General features: G+C 39.3%; 2 protein-coding genes across 7 annotated transcripts; one reads left to right on the top strand and one right to left on the bottom strand.

Moving 5' to 3' along the window:
* Positions 1-957: 957 nt before the first annotated feature.
* Positions 958-3471, bottom strand: LOC114353311 (dynein light chain 2, cytoplasmic). Of its 3 annotated transcripts, XM_028305251.1 has the most exons (4): positions 2988-3198; positions 2294-2417; positions 1300-1502; positions 958-1249 (listed from the first exon to the last, which is right to left on the bottom strand). In XM_028305251.1, exons 1-3 carry the CDS (start codon positions 3098-3100, stop codon positions 1341-1343), a joined length of 399 nt encoding a protein of 132 aa, XP_028161052.1. In that variant the 5' UTR covers positions 3101-3198; the 3' UTR covers positions 958-1249; positions 1300-1340. The 3 variants fall into 3 exon arrangements, with proteins under 3 accessions (XP_028161052.1, XP_028161053.1, XP_028161055.1); XM_028305252.1 differs by lacking the exon at positions 2988-3198 and adding an exon at positions 3347-3471 and having other exon boundaries at positions 958-1502; XM_028305254.1 differs by lacking the exon at positions 2988-3198 and adding an exon at positions 3285-3456 and having other exon boundaries at positions 958-1502.
* An 889-nt stretch (positions 3472-4360) lies between these two features.
* SF2 (splicing factor 2) lies at positions 4361-16510 on the top strand. Of its 4 annotated transcripts, XR_003655928.1 has the most exons (7): positions 4362-4681; positions 6213-6421; positions 7666-7823; positions 10582-10658; positions 11570-11676; positions 14937-15944; positions 16446-16510. XR_003655928.1 is itself a non-coding variant. In XM_028305271.1 (6 exons), the coding sequence occupies exons 1-5, from the start codon at positions 4503-4505 to the stop codon at positions 11670-11672; spliced, it is 705 nt and encodes a 234-aa protein (XP_028161072.1). In that variant the 5' UTR covers positions 4361-4502; the 3' UTR covers positions 11673-11676; positions 14937-16510. The 4 variants fall into 4 exon arrangements, 3 of the variants coding, with proteins under 3 accessions (XP_028161072.1, XP_028161071.1, XP_028161070.1); XM_028305271.1 differs by having other exon boundaries at positions 4361-4681; positions 10582-10637; positions 14937-16510; XM_028305270.1 differs by having other exon boundaries at positions 14942-16510.
* Positions 16511-16699: the final 189 nt, after the last annotated feature.

Here is a 16699-nt window from a genome sequence, read left to right as displayed (position 1 = left end):
GCTAGTCCTAGGGGGGCCGCTTGTCATAGGGAGGGCCGCTTGTCATAGGGAGGGCCGCTTGTCATAGGGAGGGCCGCTAGTCCTAGGGGGGCCGCTTGTCATAGGGAGGGCCGCTTGTCATAGGGAGGGCCGCTTGTTCTAGGGTAGATAAGAGTGAAATAACTCAAGTGTAAAGTGTTTTCGTACCAGGAAGTGAACCTTTTGTACCCTTTGCACCACCGGCCTGCACCACTGGTGGTGCAAAGGGTATTTTTTAATCCCTTTTGCACCACCAATAGTGCCGCCCTACCATTATCTGTAAAACGATTATCTATAATCTTTTAAGAGGAAAGATTTGATTGTTTGTTTGTACTGAATAGGCTCCGAAACTGCTGGACAGATTTGACAACATAACACAACAATTAATAACAACCATTCATATCTACATACAATGAATAATTCCTAAAGTACCAGGGCAACATAATCATAAAGGAGCTATATCAAATTCTTCTTGGTTGATCCGAGAAATAAACATGTATCATAAATAAAATAGCTCCTTTATGGTTATGTTGCCCTGGTACTTTATTCGTTGTATGTAGGATGTAGGCCCGGGGTATCGTGGGTCTGAAGTGAAATGTTTAAAGGCACTTACACACACACAAATTAAAACTTTTAGGTAGGTTTTGATTTATTTATAACAATTAAATTATTAAGTATTTTACAGTCTACTACTAGTTTTACAGTCGATGGTAGCACAGCACTATTTGTTGGTGGTGCAAGAGGGATTTAAAAATACCCTTTGCACCACCAGTGGTGCAGGCCGGTGGTGCAAAGGGTACAAAAGGGAAGTGAATAATGTGTTAAGTAGATATGAATGTACTGTTGAAATAATTTGTACAGTTGAGTAAACAATGAAATAAAAACGTGACCTGGGGCGCAGTTAGTGTGTTAGAGGATCAAACAAATACAAAACACATGCATGGTTTGTAAGAAAGTTTAATAATTATAGAAGTATTGAAAATATCTCCAGTGAATGTATTAACAAAGAAAAATTAAACAATAAATTTAGTTAGGTACTAACATATGACTTTTACGCTATGCTAGGTATAAGTCTAGGAATAATTAACTAAAATTTAATTTTAATATAAATACACTAAGAAGTGAAAGTTTACCCAAGTCAATATTGAACCTTAAGTATAGCTAACACATTACAAACATACATGAGTGCGGGGTGTCCGGCGTTGGAAATAAACATGTCACTCGCGGGCGCGGCCGGCCCGGGCGGCTGGGCGCGGCCCGCGGGCCCGGGGCGGCCGACCGGGCCGGGGCTAACGAAAAATTTGGAGCGTGACGGGGCGCGGCTAGCCGCTCTTGAACAGCAGGATGGCAACCTGCCCGAGGTAGAAGTAGATGAAGTGGCGCGTCTCGTGCGTCACGTACGAGCCGAAGTTGCGGCCCACGATGCAGTGCCACGTGGGGTTGTACTTCTTGTCGAACTCTTTCTTGATGAAAGCGGCTATGTCCTGCAACGAACGTCCAACGATTATGACATGTTATGAGCCGACCTATTCTAATGAGGGCTATCGTTTTAGCGCTCACCAGTTAGCGCCACTGTAGAGTAAGTTCCTGTCACTTGCTAGTCGCGAAGACAGTGGCACCAACTTGTGAGCGCTAAAGTGGTAGGAGGACTATCGCATTTGCATGAACGAAAGGTCCTGTCAATCGCCAGGGGTGCCAACTGTTAAGTATAACAACGATAGCCCTCATTGGATTGGACTCTGTAACTGTAACCCATTCTCAAACCCTTGAAGCAGTGCAAGAACGATTTACTCATATATTTAATAAAACAGTAACACGAATTTTCCTACAAAATAATTTCACCAATAACTGACTAATCAGTGTCATAGTAGGCAATTAAATTTATAATATTCCTTTTACTAATTACAAAATATTTAGGTACCTAGGTACCTATTGTCAAAATAAATCATAAATAATTAACAACTGTTTCGTGACCACAAAGGAGGAAGCCACAACAATTATCAGCCGTGGGAACCATTTGAATTTATTGAAGTGTCCACTCGCATGATAAGTAGTGTAGTTTGAAATTCATAATGTTGAATGTCTACAAGTGTCACTAAATTGTAAAAAAATATTTTAAATTGCCACTAAAGATTTTTTAAACAAAATCATGACTGCAAAAATATGTCAAAGGCTAAGAGAAATACATTTAATAAAATAAACCAATGTCAGTTTGGGAACTCTTCGTAAACAACACCAGCAATGAACGAGTATGAAGGTAAGAATTTGAACAAACCTTTTCGATGTTGAATTTTTCCAGTGCTTGTGTGGCGCAGTCTACAGCGTCCTGCTGCATCTCCTCGCTCATGTCAGCATTTTTGATCACCGCCTTGCGGTCACACATTTTGTCAGCTGTGTTTCTGTAAAGAGAACACGTCTCTGAAAACCATATCACTGATTTATTTATCTTACATCAGAGCTTCACCGTTGGGTAACGAAACTTGTGTTTCATCGTACTTGAATGTTTGAATTTTATCTCTACGTAGGTAAGGCAAAAATAAACAAGTACCCAGATTGTCAGTAGTCTGGCAATGCAGATATGATATAACATTAATAGGCAAGCTTGAGTGCACCAAGGACATTGAGCAATATTAAATTATCACACTCAGCAAATAGAAACATTCAGTCCATTACTTATTACTCAGGGGATACAAGCACGCTTCAACGAAACCAATCAATAAGAAAAGGTTATCAACGCGTCAATGCTTTTCCGATAACATTCTGCGTATTTTCCAGCTCATGCACCCGATCGATTGTTTATATACAGGCTTTAAATAACCTCCAGTAAAGGTCAGACACGCAAAACCCGGGAGTCCCGATGGAGCGCGCCCTTTTGAATCCTACGGGCGCAAAATAATCACCGGACACGGAACACTTTAATCAATTAGCCAAATGTGCAAAGATGTTGGACAAGATTTAATCCTGGTTACCTGACTACTTGAACGCTTTGAGAACACTTTTTCGTGCGAATTCGGACAGAGGCACTAGCAATAATACCCGTCATCAATATTACAGCAAAACCACAAGTGAGAGGCGCGGACATAAAATTGGACGTAAAAAGATAAAAGTAATATATCAGCTCTAGGTTATTGCTATGGAAATACAAAGTTAAATCGATAATAGAAATCTGATGCACATTTTTGCGAAAACATCATCTTGAACGCATTGAAACAGTCTTCGATTTTACAACTCCATTTTAGAAATATCAGAAAAATTAAAAAACTTACCAAATAACACTCCGTATTAATAAACACACTGAAAACTAATAAATAATGCAGCAAATACTCACTTTAACTTCGGGAAAACGAATTAAATTTTCACGTAAAGATTTTGATACCGGAGATTCTATGCCTACTTTCTAGAGGATTCTTTCACAGGCTTCTTTCAGACAAAAGAGATCGTCGTGCGCTAGAGGGCGTTCGAAATTCAAATAAAAAATAATAGTCGGACGTTCTATGTCATGAATGGGTCTTTATTTCTAGCCAGAAATATTTAATTATTTTCAAATTCAATTAATTATTACAAACTTTGTTTAAAAAGTTTAATTTAGCTGAAATTAAAAAAATGGTTTCCCATCAATAATTTTTTGAAAGTAAATAACCATTGCATTATAAACTCCACAGACGAACGGTCATAGACTAGAAAACTTCCTCACTTCCTGTACGCGTTGCAATGGGTTACCGTTGTAGAAATAATCTTCCTTGAACATGGGGTAAATTATATACGATGGAGAATTGATATTGTATTTTAAAAATGAAATCGTTATTAATATTTCTTAGCGAATAGAATCGCTTCTCAAACTAAATTTTAAATAAACAACTGGAAAAAATCGAACTGTCTAAGGCGGGACTCGAACTGAACTTAACTGAAGTAGTTCAGTTGGAAGAGCAGTCGCCCGGCAAGCGGAAGGTCATGGGTTCGAGTCCCGCCTTTGGCTGTTCGATTTTTTCAAGTTGTATTATAAAAATATTTATCGTTAATTTAATGAATACCTTGCGTCTGAAATACATTGTATCTGAAACTGAGCCTGGATATTTTTTATGAATGATTACACACTACTTGCATGCATTTGACAAGAACAGAACAGGATTGATAATTTAATGTAATTAAATTGTAAAAAGATGAACTGTTTATGTTTTTATGGTATACAGGGTGTGGTTTTGTAAAACAACGCCCATCTCAGGGGTGGTAATACACTGTTTTCTGTAAGATAATATAATAATAAGAAGCGTTTATTTGTTTAACTTGTTAAATTACAAGATTTTGTTCACTAAATGTAGGTATTATAAGTTTTAAAGCTGGCAACATTAACAGTGTCAACCGGAGAGCCGCCATTTTTAGGAATTAGTTTTTGGACGGACGCAAGAAAACGCCGAAAGAAAATAAACGTGTATTTTATCATTAGGAAGTTGAATTAATTGTTTAGTGGAAGAAAACAAAATAAAATGTCTGGTGGCAGCGGATCTAACAGAAATGAGTGCAGAATATACGTCGGTAACCTGCCCCCAGACATAAGGACAAAGGACATCCAAGACCTCTTCTACAAATTCGGAAAAGTTACTTTCGTCGACTTGAAAAATAGGAAAGGACCACCGTTTGCTTTCGTCGAGTTTGAGGATCCAAGGTAAAGGATGATATATTTGCTAAAAAAAACCATTGTTGGTAGCCGTTGTGTAGATGAAACTGGTAATAAGCTATTTTTTCTACCTACCTACATATTTTGTAGAATCTGGATCAATATTAATCATTATTAATTTAAGTTTCTTTCAATGCATGCTTGTGTGCCAGTGTAGTGATAACAGCTAAATACCACTATCATCTTTTCCACTAACAAATAAATAAACGATAATGGTATTTTTGAATGGAGTTGGTAACAAAATTATCATAAAATATTTTACAATACAAACTTAGTTTTCATTTCAAATATGAGTTGAGTACCCATAATTTATGCGCAATCTATTTTTAATTAACTTAACTTCTGTTTTATATTTGTGGTTCGTACACATGCTCTTAAAAATGCACCATTGTTATTAATCAATATGTAAAAATACCATTCTCTTTGTTAGTTGTTTATTTCATCTAAAACATTAAGAATGAAAAAGATAAAAACCTCACTAAGATATCATTTAGTGTCATTAAAATACTGGTGCGCCTACTACTATTTAAAATGCTAATTACCTACTGTATGCAGAAAATATGGCCATTGCTATTGTTTGTGGTGTATGTCAGCAGGTGCAATGAGACATTATTTGTTAGCCATGGTATTAGAGGTCATTGTAATTAGCAAGAGTAGATGATTTTGTATTATTTGATATTTAATTTTTTCTTGTTTTTATTATTTCTGTTGTCTAATCTATAAAACTGTTTTTATTTTGTTAAGTCAATTCAATACATTTATGACAGTTAGTTTTTATAGGTTAGGTACTAGCATTTGTAGTTAATGGATGCTTTTTCTGTTTCTTGACCTGAGTTATAATGTCATAATATTTTAATAGCAGGGCCTACCCACTAAAAACCCTATGAGTTAGGAATGCTGGACATCACCATCTGCAATTTCCTTGGCATTTGTATGTGTTTACTAATTCTTGTTTTAAATTTTACCTTGCTGTTTGCTTGTGGCCTACATGCCAGTATGTGATGTATCTTCATTTTGTGTGGCGTAGAATTAAAACTTATCATGTACTATAATCGATGCTAATAAATTAATTGAACACCATCTATGTCAGTGCAGTCCCACCAAATTCCTACAGCTATCTTAGCTAGACCTTCATGATTGGTCGGACTCTCACCAGTGTGACATTCAGGGTTCCAAATTATCAAGATAATTACGCTTCATGATAATTATCAACAGTAAAGATACATTTGTCATAATTGTTTCATAAGGAATTCTGATTGCGAATGTTGCTTTATGTTTTGGTTGCTGATTGTTGTCAAGTTATTATCCATTGCTAGTCGCATAAGCATGGAAAAATGGAAAATAGATAAATATTTTACGCTAGACAACTAGTGATAATTGTGGAGCTAAATAGATAGGTTTTATAGCTATTTATGTTGATTAACGCCGTTATAGTTCATTTTCACGAGCGCATTTTTTTGTTATTATCAACTGATAATTATCCTTTCGAACCCTGGTTACATTCACCTCCTTCTTTCAGAGACGCAGACGACGCGGTCCGCGCGCGAGACGGTTACGACTACGACGGCTACCGGCTGCGCGTGGAGTTCCCGCGCGGCGGTGGCGGTGGCGGCGGCGGTCGAGGCGCCCGCGGCGGCGGCGAGCGCTTCGGGGCCCGCGGCAGCACCCGCGGCCCGCCTGCCAGGCGGTCGGAGTACCGCGTGCTGGTTACTGGTTTGCCACCTTCAGGTAGGCTATAGTCTGTCTATACTTACTTTCTTTAGCCTTTAGAATGTCACTGTTTGCCATAGGCTTCGTTATAAGTCTAGATTCTAGACTCTGGAAGAGTAGGCATTGCCTTGCCACGCCCTTTATTTATCATTGGGGGAGGCCTGTGTTCAGCAGTGGACGTCCTATGACTGAAATTATTATGTTGATTACGATGACCACATTCGGCAATATGATCGGTAAATCCATTTGTCCTGCCACGGTAACGTGGCAAGGCAATATAGTGGTTGGGACCTTCTTGTCAAGAATACAATTTTAAATACTCTTTATTGCACACCAAAGAACAGAACAGAAAGAAAAAGAAACACACAAGGTACAACTAGGCGGTCTTATCGCTTTGAAGCGATCTTCCAGACAACCTATGGAGATAGGGTTGCCAGGTGTCCGGCTTTTTACGGTCTTGTCCGGCCTGTCCGGCTTTTGTTAGGCTTTTTATTTGGCTGCCGCGCCATGCGAAAGTCGAGCGATGGAATCACAGAATAATAGGAAGCGCACAACGGACAACCGATGATGATACTTAGTACTCATTTGTGAGCTATGACACTAATTGCACCCCCCGTCACATGTCCGGCCAAATGAAGCACAGAGAGCACAGAGTCCGGATTTTCTGTTTTCCGACCTGGAACCCTATATGGAGAGGACAGTTACGATTATTCGAAGACAGTAGGAAATACACTCAACATCAAATAAACCGCACCTTCCGCGACGCGAACTTTAAAGATTTTCTTCTGACACAATCATGGTACCCCAACAATATTGGTGTTATTTGAAAGCCCAATAAATATCCTTAAAGAACAATACATTTCATTTCTAAATAAATGATTAACATATACCATAAATGTGACTTGAAAATAGACCTCACTTTGGGCTCACCTCTGGGATCAATTAGACAAATTTTTATGGTTATAAAACCAAATAAAGATCTCACGTGTCCTCTTTAACAGATGGATAGCGTTTAATCCCAACTTATCAGTTTTATAGTCATAAAAAATGGCTATAGCGTAACTACCTATTTTTTGAAGAAGTGACTCTGGATCCTTGTAAAGACACATTTTTGGGGTAAAAACCTTTCCTTTAATGAAATGAAGTTTAGAACTAGGCTTTCAAATGGTACCAATGTTGGTGGGAAGTTGATGCCGAGCGTATGTTCCATTTCATGTAATAATGCAATTGTTTCATTTCATAACCTCAATCCTTCCCCTTAGGCTCGTGGCAGGACCTGAAGGACCACATGCGCGAGGCAGGCGACGTGTGCTTCGCGGACACGTTCAAGGACGGCTCGGGCGTCGTGGAGTTCCTGCGCCACGAGGACATGAAGTACGCGGTCAAGAAGCTCGACGACTCGCGCTTCCGCAGCCATGAGGTGAGGCCATTGGATTACGTGCAATTTTTTTTTATCCACAACGAGGAAGCTCTTGGCCTCTCACCTGATGGTAAGTGATGATCAGGCCGAAGGCGGAAGCGAGCTTCACCCGGAATCCTCAACCACGGAGGAACTGGCTATCTTACCTCTAACTGCCGGAACACAACAATGCTGTTAACATTGTTGTTATGGCGACAGACTTAGGTAGGTAAGATGGTGGTAGCTAGCCAGGCGGACTTAGAACAAGCGCTACCACTAACCAAACCGAACAGAAAAATCTGCCCCCACTGGGAATCGAACCCGGGACCTCTGCGTCTGAAGCAGGTGGTCTTACCACTAGACCACAGAGGCGGTATTTGTATTTGTGTTATTGATTCAGTTCATGAACAACATGATGTGCTACAGGTCAAGCGCAGTGTTTTTAACCTGTGTCCGCGGACCCCTGTAGCCTTATTCACGTAACAAAACTTCAACGACAATAAATCGCTGAGTATCAATAATCCTATCGAGTAATTGTTCTCTCAAAATGACCCTTGTGAATACGGATTTAGAACTGTTTTTCAATGGGACGACTTCTCTGAACGTCAGCGAGATCTTGACTGTCAAAATACGTGAATTGGGCCAGGGGGTCTTCGAGCATATGTATGGAAATGGAGGTCCGCAGCCTTATCTATCGACCATTTAACAATCGTAAATATTGCTGCTTTTTTAATAAGAGGCTCCTTAAAATTGTGCTTGAATTCCTAAGAGTCCGTAGAACAAAAAAGGTTAAGAAACGCTAGAGTTATGGCTCGATTGGTGTTGCTAATCAAATATGGGGGAATTATGATCATTTAGGCACTTTGTCCTCAAGGTTACCCATTGTATTCCATGCCACATGGCCGAAGTATTGCAATACATACTTGTAGCAGGACCTTGGCTAAGCGCATTACAAGCACGTTCAACGCTGGCATGGCACACAGTAAATTATTAAAAAGCTGTTATTCTTTATCGCCAAGCATAGCTACATAACTATTGAATATCTCACATACTGGCATGTCAATTAAATAAACAATAATATGAATAATAACCATATTTTACAAGCTTTTTATTACTTTCACATGTCTGGTGTCTGTCGTCAAATCTTGCTACTTAAAATTGACCCACTTCCCGGTTTCCTATTGAGCTGAAATTTTGCATACATGTGTAAGTCCGATGACAATGCAATATTATGGTACCATTGAGCTGGTCTGATGATGGAGTCGGGAGGTGGCCATAGGAACTCCTAAACAAAACGGCGGAAACTCATCGAGTTTGGGTTCGTTGGATTTGTCTTTTCGAGCACTTTAGTGTTAGATAACGTCCAGGGTCCTGAGATTAAGATATAACTAAAAAGTGTAAAATAAAATTATAATAAAAATAAACTTTTTTTAAAACAAGCTTTTATTCTGAATTTCGAAAGCTTGTAGCGCAAACAGAGAAAAAGAGGAATAAATTCCATGCGCGATACAAACTTTCGAAATTCAGAATAAAAGCTTGTTTTTAAAAAAGTTTATTTTTTATTGGCAAACTTATAAATCATGTGGCATAAAAAAGTATTTATTGTTTCACTAAACCAACACTGCGTCATTCGTGCTGTTTGGCCGTTAGCAACTGAACAACCTTGGGGGTAATTGCTCATTCCGATTGATTGTGCATTCGTTTGTAGTGCTCCATTTTACTATCGATTGTAGTCCATGTTTATTTGATGATGACCAATACAATTATTATGCTTCATTGAGCCATTTTGTGGCACATATGATGAAAGCTGTTTCCAAGAATTTAGATACAATAGACCATCTGATTAAAATTCCTATGTCGCTCAGAAATATCTTGGCACTAATAATGTTATTGAAACAATTATTTTGGTCTAATGTTATAAATAAGCCACAATGGGCATGCCTTCAGTATATTAATCAGTTAAACCAGCTGGCCTACGATAGTGGCTAAGGTTTACCTACAAAATAGTCTTATCATTTTAAAGTTGAGTCAGCATGTCCTCAATACGTTCTTCATGTCGTAACGGAGAAAATGCCCTCCACATAAAGTGAAGTAAAATTCACAGTAGGCTAGCCTTGAAGTGACTACATCTCTTCTCATACCACCAGTACCAAATAACCTCCAATCGTATCAAAGTTAGGAGAGCGATGATCCACCCACACAACGTGTCCATATACGCTAGTGGTCTTGTTACCTCACTTAGGTCATACATATTATTAACGTTGCTAGACAAAAAATACAGATTTTTCAGTGAGTAAAAAAAGAATAACTTTGTGTCTACTCTCTTGAGCCGCTTCTTCTCAGTACTGGCCCTTATTACTGTCCCGAAGCAGTGGTAGGCTTGGGACGTGTAAAGTGCTCTTTGGGAGCCTGCTTGCATAAATAAACAATTTTATTTGTGTGTTTTTATCGTCAGGCCCCTTTTTCAGACTGGGTCCCGCGATGAGATCCCGGTCTGATAAAAGATCTTTTTCTAGTAGACAAGGGCCCCCCTTGATCCTTATGTGCCCAGAGCCCCGATTACGGTAATTTTTAACGTCTCCAATCCAGACGCGTTTCTCGATTCTGCGATACGATTTGTCATCGTAATGATCAAAACAGCGTACGTCAGCTGTTTTGACCAATCGTATCGCAGAATCGATGAAGCGCGTCTGGATTGGAGACGTTAAAAATTACCGTAATCGGGGCTCATTGCCTCAGGTTAAAGACGGCCCTGTTTGACGTTGCTTGTTGTCCGCAGGGCGAGGTGTCTTACATTCGCGTCAAGGAAGACTACGGCGGCGGCGGCGGCGACAGGTTAGCCAAAGACAGGGATAGGTGATACACTTTTATTATCTTTTATTTATTTTGTTTATTTGTGCTTCATTATTATGTTGCTTGATGTTTTTATTGAAGTATGTTATTACCGTTTATGATTAATATGCTCATCCATACCAAATAATGTTTGGGTTATGGAAGGGCCAGGCCAGGTGCATCCCGAACCAGACGGTTCTGGCGACTGCGTTGCAGCCACATTTTTTAGAAAAGATTGCCCATTGTTCTATAATTTCTTTTGGGAGTCAGTTTCATTGATGTCGATCGTATGCCTGAAGCACTGACCTGTATTAGTACACACTGGACAGGCTGTCTCCATACAAATGTCCCGAGAATTAATTTTGAAGTGAATTTTAGTTCCATGGACAATCGTATCTGCCTACGGTTATGGCCTACAGCGCCAAAATGGCGAAACTCAAATAGGCACAGAAATATTACGACAGTCCAGTGTGTAATAATACAGGTCCACTGGCCTGAATGGTTTAGTCTCAGAATGTCCAATTTTCAAAATGTCTAGTGGTAGCAAAATGTCCAATTCGCAAAACGTCCAAGTCTCAAAACGTCCAAATGTCTAAATGTTCAAGTTGCGAAATGTTCGACTCTCAAAAGTTCAAAGTTTATTAAGAAATTATGAAATGAAAACTCTTTATTAGAAACTTTGAACTTTTAAGACTTGAACATTTTGAAACTGACATTTTGCTATAGTCTGATCGCCGAGCACTTAGAATTGTGTCCAATGACCCCAAGCTACCTATCCTTATAGCTTGGGGTCATTGGACAAAATTATACGTGCTCGGCGACCAGAATTCACCACATGACATTTTGCAAATTGGACATTTTGAGACTAAAGGGACTAAAACACCACCCTATTGCATGCGACGTAAAGACGGTATTGCAACGTGCACAACTCGCAGGTCGCGCTCGTACTCGCCCCGGCGGCGCGGCTCGCCGACCTACTCGCCCGTGCGCCGAAGCTACTCGCGTTCGCGCTCGCGCAGCCGCGACCACAACTACTAGCCGGGTACGTACGCTGACACACACACACCACACAACCAATAACCGTTTCAGCTCGGAATGACCACTTCTCAAAATGACAACCGGGGCGCAAAATGTCCACTTCTCGAAATGTCAACTTCGCTAAAAGACAACTTCTCATATAGATGACCCACGCTGAACTGTCCCACCAAACTCAATGACAGGGGGGCGCTACCATCGTTCAACTATATGGTTTCCAACATGGCAAAAATCGGAACCAGCGATCCGGTATTGACGGTGGCGCCCCACTGTCAATGTCATGGACAGGACAGTTCAGTATTTTGGAACTATAATGTCTATTTCTCACAATGACAAATTCGCATTTGGTCAACTTCACATAATGACAACTCTAGAAGAACTACAACTCTAGAAATAATGAAAATAAAATATCAACAAGTAGTTGACATTATGCGAAGTAGACCAAATGCGAATTTGTCATTGTGAGAAATAGACATCATGAGAAGTTGTCTTTTAACGAAGTTGACATTTTGAGAAGTGGACATTTTGCGCCTCGGTTGTCATTTTGGGAAGTTGTCATTCCGAGCTGAAACCACAATAACATACACGGGCGACTATGTACAGAGTAAACACAAATGAGTAGGTCATCTTCATAGAAACGCACCGAGCGCGGTTTGCTACGTATGCGGCGCGCACGCACACACTGACAAAATTCGGCGCAACTCCCCGCTAAATTTTGTCTGTGTTTGCGTGCGTGCCGCATACGTATTGGCGCGCTCACATACAAACCACTGTCGGTGTGTTTCTATGAAGATGACCTACTCATTTGTATTTTACTCTGCTATGTACAGTCGCGGAATGAAAAGGTTCGTCACCTTAGTGTCGGTTTTCGCTTGCACTAGGTACTGTAAGAGTCAAACCTGCCAACATAACAGTGCAAGAAACAGTGCTGCTAACATTTAAATAAATATGACGTTTGCTAACGAATAAGGTTTTGCTTGTTTATTTTTCTATCCCATCAGTGCAATGCAATGATGACATGACCAATTGACAATAGTTTTTTTTATTTAATAGGAATAATAATGGCAGGTTGAACCAACAAGAAGGTTTTACTTTATCAAGATAAATCGTCAAACAACTTTTATCTGAATAATTTTGAACTTTACTGACGAACAGTTAAAGCTTATTTTCTCTAACTCGAGATTATTCTGTAACATAGTTTCAAAAGGTAATAAGTGCTCGCGATTCGTTGAAGGAATCAATTTGAAAACTGACGAACCTTTTCATTCCGTGACTGTACTTGGGGTTCCACACAAAGCTTTTCTTATATTACGGTCATTGGCGAATCTAGGGTTTTTTTTCACGGGGCTTTCTTAGGCCCAGAACACACGGTGAAACGCAACTGCAACGAAACTGTAACTTCTAGTTACTTTTGAGTTGCTTTACTTTACTTTTGAGTTGAGAGACCACACATAACGCGACCAGTTTGACCAGTTTCAAACTGGTCGCGTCATGACGTGTGGTCTCGCAACGGACGCTATGACAGAAACTTAGATGCAACTCAAAAGTGACTAGAAGTTGCAGTTGCGTTTCACCGTATTCTAAGCCTTACAAGGAATGTCACGAGGGGGTCGGATCACCATCATAGCTCATGACTGATTACTATCATCCTAGAATCGGTAGCCCACCGGTATGTTTATGGCTTCGCGCAGTTTGCACGTTTAAAATATCATCATCATCTCTGCTATCGTGTCTACTCAGCTGAACATAAGCCTCCCCCAATGGTTTCCATGTTGCCCGGTTGGTAGCGGCCTGCGTCCATTAATATTGTCATTTTTACCGATTCCATTAGCTAGCTGTTAGCCAAGTTGGTACTCCACATACACACACGCTCATTTCTCAAAATGTTTCTACATACACACTACGTTTACAAGATTTATCATAATAATATTTAACTACCTATAATGTATCATAGTTAGTAAAATAATATTACATGTTATAGTTTGTAAGCAACTGATTTTATTTACTGTTTGACTCTTGAATCCAATTTCATTACATTTCTGTAAATTTTATGTTGTTTACCATTTTCTGTTTGTCTGTCATATCATGTTTTCACTCGCAAACAAAACAGGTAATTTGCCAGCTCCAAAGTCCTAAAAGCTGGAATTACAAATACTAATTTCACAAACAATAATTTTAATGTTGTTTTTTCATACCACAAACAAGTTTCTCTATTATTGATGGAATGTAATAGCTGTTTTCCTTTTCTGGACCATGGTACAGTTTGTTTAAAAACCACTACAACCCGATCGAGCTAACTGCGCATCTCGCTGGAATGCGACTCCCTCGCCCTAGTGTTGTGACACAAAATATAACAGAAGGTAAACTCATGTATGTACCTCGCTTTGCATACCTCTCTCGCTCGCACGCTCGGCCGTCGCGCTAGGGATGTCTTGTCATGTGTTGCGTTTATTTCGTTGTGATAGAAAAATGTTACTCTTAATATTATGGAAGAGAGACAATAACAGATATCCACGTATACTTATGCAGTTATATTTAGTACGTTATTATAGTAATAGTTTGCAAACAAATACACGAGAAAGAAGTAGTATTTAGTTGAGTGGTTGACACTATTATCCAATAATTCCTAAAACCTCTCTAAAACAATTCGATATTCCTAATAATTGAGTTGGCTTTCAATTTGTCAACGTTATACGAACTATTGAAATACAAATAAATACCTTACTTACCTCCCGGAATCAACTGTTAGTTTCAAAAACGAAAATTTAGTTTTTAATGTTGAGTTAAAGCAACCGTCTACTTAACAAATGTTATAATACCCCTTTTTTGTTGTTCACTAATTTTCGCATAAACAAAATAATTTTACGAACGCGTGAGCAGCGTCACTCAAGCGAACGCAGTCGCGCCTCGCATTCGTCCAAGACAGTCTTGATAACGCGTACGTGAGCGGTGTCTATGTGTGCGTGGCTCGAGCGCGCTTAGTATGGAGTTTGCCTTCTGTTATATTTTGTGGTTGTGACGTCACGGCCGCTAAGTACGAAGTTGACTTGATCGGGTTTTGTATTTTTTTGGAGCATTCTTTTGTTTCCTCTACCTGTATTGAATGTTCTGTAATTTGATTTCAATAACGTTTATTGTTAGTTTATAATATAAACAAGATTTTGACTCGACTGGCAATAAATATGTGTAAATGAAGTTTTTAAATGTTAGCGTAAGCTCCGTGCATTTGTTGACGTGTGACCAACTGAAGGTGATGTTTATCGACAGTGTAGCGGTACTCCGGGGCTCGCCGCCGTCGCCGCAGCGCCGCCTAGCGTTAAGACTTAGAACTACTTCGTTCCGACTTCGATGTTGCCTCTCGGACACATTGCAAACGAGAGATCACTGGCATCGCTCGGTTATTTCGTATTAGGAAATTGATATTTTGTTTGTTATAATAATATTTGTTACTGGGGATAAAATGTCTAGCACCTATTTAAGCAAAACTAACATAGAAGATGCACTGTATTCAATCATTGTGATCTCATTATAACATGCAAATGTTTATACCTTCAATGCTCTCTCAAGCAAGACCCAACGTTTCCAGTGGTCCCCTCGGGCGTGTGGCCGTCGTGTCGTAGTCGTACGTTTGCTAAATTTTATCAAATTTGTAGTTTTTAATGTTGTCGGTGTCGGAACGAAACATATTGTGTAATATATCGCCATTTTATTAGCGAAATTTCCGAATACATTTCAAGACTATCGTCAACTTTAGCAATAAAAGCACAATGGGGTACTTGATTTTTTACCTAAATAATAAATAAGCAATATCAATGTGAGAAAGAATAAATTAAGAAGCGATGGTGGGACTTGGGGACTAAATATTTAAATTATTGATATTATTATATTAGTGAATGTTTTATGTAAGACGTCATAATATTTTAAAGTATTTAAGAGAGGGTAATTTTAATCTGACGATATAAACAGCCGTTAGTCAACTACCCCCTTGTGTCGAGAAATGTACTCGCAAGTTTCGCGGGCACTGCATTGACCGTGTATTAAAAGCATTTTCTTTTGTTTCATCCACTGTGGATTGGCTCGGATGTGCTTGGCGGAGGTGTGAGTCAGGATCTAGGAGACGGCTAATTAGGATGGATTCTGGAATTTCTGGATCGTACCGAAGGATCGCAGCAGTGGTCGGATAGTGGTCGCATTTCGGACTTAACTTTTTGGATTGACTTTGGATATTCGGAACACGGATTCGGATCGGATGCACCGCAGGATCACGGATCTTTGGTATGATTTTGAAATTATTGCAAATAACTTATTTTGAGTGCACGCTCGGTCAGAGTATTAATGTTTGAATCCTTTACTCACACTTTATTTGCTTCTCGATGTCTGCGTTACTTTCCTTAGGACAGCTCGGTTCGGCGATGCTTCGCTCATTAGTGTTGCCCTAACGTCGGCCCATGTTCATAAACTGGCCCGAACATTGCCATTCTCACGGTTTATCAATACGGGCCCAGCATGCTTAAGAGCTTTCATTCGTTGTGAGAAAACGCGTGAATGAGACGGACGAAGGATACTTTTTACTGTTGACATAGATATTTTCGATTAGTGTGAATGTAAATGTAAACATTATCAGGATGCAATAAAAGAGAAAATGATTAAAAATATATATGCGTAACGCAATAAATTAGACTCAAAGTAAATCACAAATGTAAAAATAATGAATTTGTAAGATGCCTCGTAGTGCGGCGTCATATCATAGTTTTAATGAGTGGAAATGTAATTTAGGTACTGGATCAGCATTCCAAAGACCAACACAGTTTGATGGACTTAATAAAAACACTGAACTATTAGTTTTTGTTTTATTGTGAACCGTAACAACTAAACCGATTTTGTAGGAAAATAGGCCTTACCTTATCTTTAAATAAATATATGTTTTTTTAAACTATTAATTCGAAGACATCTGATGACATCTCATTCTAATGCCCATTTTCACCATCAATCCCCAATTTTTAAGTGACCCCTATGATAACAAAATTCCT

The sequence above is a fragment of the Ostrinia furnacalis genome, unplaced genomic scaffold (genome assembly GCF_004193835.3).
Source record: "Ostrinia furnacalis isolate ACB-3 unplaced genomic scaffold, ASM419383v2 OfSCF1649, whole genome shotgun sequence".
NCBI classification, from domain to species: Eukaryota; Metazoa; Arthropoda; class Insecta; order Lepidoptera; family Crambidae; genus Ostrinia; species Ostrinia furnacalis.
The sequence above is the reverse complement of the archived record's forward strand: the minus strand, read 5'-3'. Positions and strand labels throughout refer to the sequence as shown.